Genomic DNA, 6,307 nt, shown 5'->3' with positions numbered 1-6,307 from the left:
CCGGGGCAACAAAGATATAGAGTGGCGTGTAAAGAGGTCTTCAGCTATGGAGAGTTTTGATATTGTAACTTGTGAAGGTCCTGAGGAGGAGCAGGAGGTTTGTAAGTCAAATTTAGTTTTGTATAGATTAATGCAGCTAAGCGCACAAGTGTCCAGAGATAATGAAAACGAATCGAAACAAATATGTACGAAGAGCAAAGGATTTATAAATACATAAATTCACACACATTTATATTCAATTGATATACATATACATACAACATGCATAAGAACATATTTACATTAAACAAGAGGAAGAAATATACATTCAAAGAATATCCCAAGTATTAAGGAATTTCCATGTCGATTATAACTTAACATCTCTCGTACTTAGATAGCAACATTTTTCTGCATTACCTAAACAAACTACTTTTCATTACGAATAAAATAAATCAAACTCGAAATCAAAAGCAACTTGCATTCAAATCTCCAATTTAATAATTAGATATGTATGCACGACTCGCAGGCTAGGAGGCGGAGGACGAGAAGAGAAACTATTCCATTTTTAAATGTTAATATATAGATCGTATCAGATCCAAGAAACTCAAACCCCCATTGACAATAACTCGCCATCAAGTTGGCCAGTTCCCGAAACAAGCGGTAGAGAATTGAAAGATTGATGTCAATAAGCAGCTTCACAAACAAAATCAAAACTGCTATAAAAACACAAAGTCGAAATAAAAACAAATATTCTACAAATAAATTTTCAAAAACAAAATGCGTTAGTTTGTTTTACTTTTGGGGAAAAATTATGTTTATTTCACAGCTCAAAAAATACACACATATATTCTTACTCAACAATTTCTCTTCTACTATCTTTAGTTCTAATTTCACATTTATTATTTATGTCGGGACGGCGCGAACGCCATTCCCGGCTACCAAAAATTACACGCACGAGTTATTCACATTAGGAATAATCGCAGAGGTCAACTCAGCCGAGGTGCAATGGCCAAGCCTCACTCCGGAGGAACCGCCTTCGTGATCACGGTTAACCTCTACGCCAGGTAAGTATGCTTTCCTCTGCTCGGCGGCAGGGTTTCCATGCCAGCAACGCCAGAACCAGTTGGGAATCGTATGTCGCTGGTGGTGGCAAGAAAACACCCCGTAAATATGCCTCACAAAATTCTCTGGCCATGCGCACTTTGGCCTGAGTTGATAATTGCCAGCTGTTCCACGCTGTAGCTTATAAATGTTGTGTTTTTTTAGAAATCGTATTAAATTCATCGAATTAAAATTATATTTTATATTGCTTGCCGTTGTGCGAAATGTATATATAAATAATCTTTTTTGAAAATATTGTTTTTATAGGGTACGACTAATTATAAAAGGGAAACTGAATGGAAAACCATCGCTAATAAATACAGCGTCGCTAAATATTCCTGAACATCGTAATTAACATTATATTGTTTTAATTTTGATGTTGATTTAAAATTTTTAAAAACAAAAATCAAGAAATTCCACACATTACACCATCCAATGCTGCAATCTTCTTACTCAATTTACAATAATATGGGCTGGAAAGGCAGCTAAATAAAATATTTCGTAAATATAGAAAATTGCCTTATTCAATTCAAGGAACTCTTCCAAAAATATCCAAATTTTTCTTTTAAATCACAAATTAATGTTTTAAAAAACAGAATTTTATTGTCAACTCGAAACTAGAAGCTTCCAAATAAATAATTCTGGAGTTTTTAAAAACTAACCTCTGTTTAAAGCTATAAAAGCAAGCGTAGTCCAATGCCCGACCTTTATAAATATTTTCTGAGATTTAAAACTCCCATTAGCTTATTAGGTCATAGGGTGTTCTCTATATATTCTGATGGATACTCTTTTAATGATACTAAATAGTATTTTCGAAGAAAATTGCCTTTCGCTCCCATCACAAAACTGAATTGGTTTCTATTTCAAAATCCATTGCGAAATCCCCATAGCCTAGAGCTAAAAATCCTAGAAAATTAATGAATAAATAAATAAGTCCAGAAATGGTTTATGCGTATTGCTAGAAAGTTTTTATTTTACATTTTGTATTTATTATAAACTATTTTGTTGTTTGTTTTTTTGCATTGTCTGTGTGCATTGTTAACACACACTTCAACGCAACTGCAACATATAATGAACACACACGAAAGTGTTTAATGCATACAAAATAAGAATAATAATACAAATAATCGTAATTCATAATTATAGGGTGTGTAAGATTACCTAACTTAGTAATGCATAATGCGCGATTTGGGGCAGAAAATGAATATCAACGTACATATACATCCGTAGACTCTGCAGATACATATAGATCTAGATCTAGATATACAGATACAGATAATGCTATTATGAACTCGCTCTTGAAACTGTACATCGTTTTATTGTGGTTCATACGGTTTAGGTAATTCCTCTGTTATTTGTTATTTAGAATAATGCTTTACCATTACGTCGTTTACTGAATCTAAATCGTTTATAATTGTGTTCCTTCGTTCGTTTCCTATCTTCGTTTTAAATGTAAGCTCTAGATTTGGTGAGAAATACGTAAATGTTGCTGCTGTCGGGTAGTTTGCAATGGATTATTGCGAATAATTGGGTTTAACGATTACATTTCCATCTTTGCTTTGTTTTTACACAATTATACACAATCAATGCTCTTTGCCTGTGGCTGGCCATATAAATATATCTGCGATTTACATTCGATATCAACTTATACAATTATTAATCATTGCGTTCAATGCTGCGCCAGCTGGCTTCGCTTTCATTGTTTTGAAATCATTTTTACATTATACAGTAACGGAAATCAAACGTGAAACTTGAACATGCAACTGCGATCGGGAAGGGGGATCGGCTTTCGTTAATTTCGCAATTAATCGCTTTGATTTGCTAAACATAATGCAAAACTCAAGCACAGACAGAGACACTTCAGTGTTCGCTCAAAAACGGCTTCCGCCTTTCAGCTGCATTAAATATTAATCAATTAATTAATTAATTATAATAAATAAAGCCTAGTTTTAATGCCTGCTTCAAACTCGGACATCGTTCAATTACTACAGTATCTATGTATCTATAGACGTAAATACAATTGTTAATCGCTTATCGATTTTATATTAAATTTAATCTAGATTATCCTGGAATATTAATTTAATGTAGCCAGTCGCACCGTCCAAGGGCGTCGCACAGAAGGGACACACCGCCTGGAATCCGTTGGTGCCGTGCGGTATCTCCACATTGGCCCAGTATCTGCAAAAGGTCGAAGTAAAAACCACCATGAATATAGTCGATTCTTTGATTTCCTGAGGCTTTTCCTACTCACTTGACAGTTTTCTCAGTCGCCATGTGTCCGCACGGATTGAACGCAAATGTCGGGGCCCCAACATCCACATAGAAGGCCGGCTCCAGGCCCATGCACAGGGTGACCACTGGACCCAGCTCCAGGCACATGGGACAGCGGCGGGCGCCAGTGTTGACATCCTGACCCCAGTCGTGATGGCCTGCCAGGAAAAGAAGCCAAATGTTAGTGATATTTTTGATTCCAAATAACAATTAAAACTCACCTTGGACATGGCCACAGTTTAAGTACACATAAGGCTGGTTCACCTGATCCCCAATGTTAACTTTGCGCGGTATAACCAGCGTGTTCAGGCCGACCGGGCACTGCGGACGGCCGGCATTGATGGCATCGATAAGTTTCTCCAAATCATGTTTGGTCTGCAATTATTAATCAAATTGTAAATAAAACTGAATATATACTCTGGAACTGCGCTGTTGACTCACCGGCGAGTGCTGCAAACCCTCGGCGGAACGCCAGAGCAGAGTTGCGCCGCAGAGATCAATAAGTGTGCCATCCTGCAGGATGTTGCATTCGTCGTAGATCTGCGGGAAATTGCAAAAAAGAATTAGCTTCGCTCTGAGTTGGAGCTGGAGATAATTAATTGACTTACTGGCTGACCCTTTTGCTGTGCCGAACGCGACTCGCGCAGGCTGAAGACATCGCCGCCCACGGAGCATTCACGCCAGAGTCCGCACTTGGCACTACCGCCGCAAAACGATCCTTTGGGGTGCATAATTAGCACGCCGTTGGTGGTCAGGCCATCGATTTCCACGTTGTCCTGCCACTTGGTGGCCTTCTCCTATGGAAAGTCAAGTTCGGAGCTCATTAGAATCGATTAGAAACGATTATGGCGAGACCACACTTACCCCAAGGAATATGTTTCTGCTCGAATCAAAGCCGGCGGCGAATATTCTTGCCTTGGCAGGCTCACAGCGGTTGACCAGGATGCGGCAGGCGAAGCGAGAAATTGTGCTCTGCATCACCTTGGCGTCCTTCTTGTCGCCGGGCAGCGTGTCCATCACCACAAAGTCAATGGGTGACTCCGAGGAGCGTCCCACCTGGCGGAAGAGTGGAGAAGAGCAATAGGAATTAGTCGAAGGTGAATGATTGGGGGGAAACCACTGATTAGTGTGAGTGAGTGAGTGCATGGGGTAATTTATCACTAAGCAAATAAATGCCAAATCATGCGATATTGGCATTACACTTCAGGCCAAATAGGGAAACGTTGCTCCGGCCATGAGACCCATATAAATATTGAATGTCGCTTTGTCTGCCCGGCTAAAAGTCAAGAGTCAAAACAGGAAAGACGAAGTCTGACCTTCTATCGGAACAGAATGATTCCAGGTCAAGCTTTAATTAGCCAGAGAGCATTCATCAAAGTCAGGTCACCTCTGGGGGATTAGAGAGAACTTCTCCTTACCTGAAACATGTCCGTTTCCGCGTCCTCCTTGTACTCGACGATTACCGCCTGGTTGCGTGAGAGCGTGTACGAGATTGAGTGCTGGTTGGCATCCAGGATGGCCTTCGAGGTCTGTGGCGACTGGACGATGTAGTGCTTGGACCGCTTAACGCCGCTGGCCTCCGTTCGCTTGTGCAGCACGAACTTGGAGCGTCGCCGGCCGCGATCTCCCTGTGGCAAGTAACCATTGTAGCTGCAATGACAAAGAAACAGATTCAGTTTAAGATTCAAATACAGATACTCTAACTGGCCAATGTGGGGCAAGTTGATAAGCGGCCGCCCCGAATTGGGGCCATGTGAGATTGTTGCTTAATTCGTTTGGTTTATAGGTCAAGTTCTGCGGCGGCAATATGTTTACGCAATTAGTGGAGCGCTTCTGCTGGGGTCTCCCACAGATAATGGGCACTAATAACTCAAAAGAATTGCGAGGCTAGCCTAATGTGTTCCCGGTGATATTTCTGCCTTTTTTGCTACATTAGCCAGGCCATAAACCTTGTGGTTATCCGTCAATACTGGTACATATTGGTATCATAGAGCCGCGGCGCGTTGGTATTTATAGCTTGATTTTTCATTGCCAAGAAAGTGTTATTGGGGAGTGGTAAAGGTTAAGATGTCTATCGTGTTTTACTATTACAAAAATTTTAAAGAAATTAAGGCATAAACTGGTTTTAAGGGCCATAAAATGAAAAAAAAAACATATTAACTTTGATAAATTTAATAAAGAAAAGCCATGAAATGATGTTGTTCTAATCCCTTTAAAATAGAGTTTTTATATGCCCTTAAATTAAGGTACATATTTCCTACTTTTCCTATTTTTATACCCTTGCAGGGTATTATAATTTCAGTCAGAAGTTTTCAACGCAGTGAAGGAGACGTTTCCGACCCTATAAAGTATATATATTCTTGATCAGCATCAACAGGGGAATCTTTCTATATATGTCAGGAAGAAATCGATTTTTTGGCCATTTTTGCAAAATGTTATAAGGGGTTACATCATTAAAATTTTTAATTTTGATAAAAAATTGAATTTTCAAAATTTTTAAATGAAGTATGCAGATTTATTAACTGTAGAAAATCTAGCACAGAACAGTTTTCCGATTTAAAATTAATGGTCTTTTGGCCGAGTTATGATATTTTTAATTTAAAAAAAATCAAGAAGTTTTTTAATATAAAAAATCAGATTTTATAATACAAAATAAAATTTTTCTAAGTCAAGGAATCATTTCCGACCCCATAAACATATTCTTGATCAGCATCAACAGGGGAATCTTTCTAGACATGTCCGGAAGAAATCGATTTTTTTTGCCATTTTTTTCTAAATTTGGTATGCAGTTTTTTTTAAATTAATAAAAATCAACACAAAACTGCTTTCCGAATCGAAATTAATGCATTTTTGGCCTAGTTATGATATATTTTAATTGTTACCTGCAAGGGTATACAAACTTTGGCTGGCCAAAGTTAGCTTTCTCTCTTGTTATTTATTTTTTCCTGGCACTTCT

General features: G+C 38.5%; 1 protein-coding gene and 1 non-coding gene across 3 annotated transcripts in view; both read right to left on the bottom strand.

The window, feature by feature from the left end:
• Positions 1-886: 886 nt before the first annotated feature.
• Positions 887-1,051, bottom strand: LOC121501955 (U1 spliceosomal RNA). The gene has a single exon (XR_005990759.1). It is a non-coding gene; the product is annotated as a U1 spliceosomal RNA (small nuclear RNA).
• Positions 1,052-3,007: 1,956 nt separating this feature from the next.
• Pli (E3 ubiquitin-protein ligase pellino) overlaps positions 3,008-6,307 on the bottom strand; it is a 31,332-nt gene continuing 28,032 nt past the window's right edge. For both annotated transcript variants that reach the window (XM_017167970.2, XM_070286942.1), the window contains 7 exons: positions 4,770-5,001; positions 4,216-4,407; positions 3,960-4,148; positions 3,793-3,891; positions 3,573-3,726; positions 3,332-3,509; positions 3,008-3,258 (listed from right to left, as the gene is read on the bottom strand). In XM_017167970.2, coding sequence (XP_017023459.1) covers positions 3,132-3,258; positions 3,332-3,509; positions 3,573-3,726; positions 3,793-3,891; positions 3,960-4,148; positions 4,216-4,407; positions 4,770-5,001 — 1,171 coding nt within the window. In that variant the 3' untranslated portion in view covers positions 3,008-3,131. The remainder of the gene's footprint in view (positions 3,259-3,331; positions 3,510-3,572; positions 3,727-3,792; positions 3,892-3,959; positions 4,149-4,215; positions 4,408-4,769; positions 5,002-6,307) is intronic.

Source organism: Drosophila kikkawai, chromosome 3R (genome assembly GCF_030179895.1).
Source record: "Drosophila kikkawai strain 14028-0561.14 chromosome 3R, DkikHiC1v2, whole genome shotgun sequence".
NCBI lineage: Eukaryota > Metazoa > Arthropoda > Insecta > Diptera > Drosophilidae > Drosophila > Drosophila kikkawai.
This window is presented reverse-complemented; position numbering and strand designations above follow the sequence as displayed.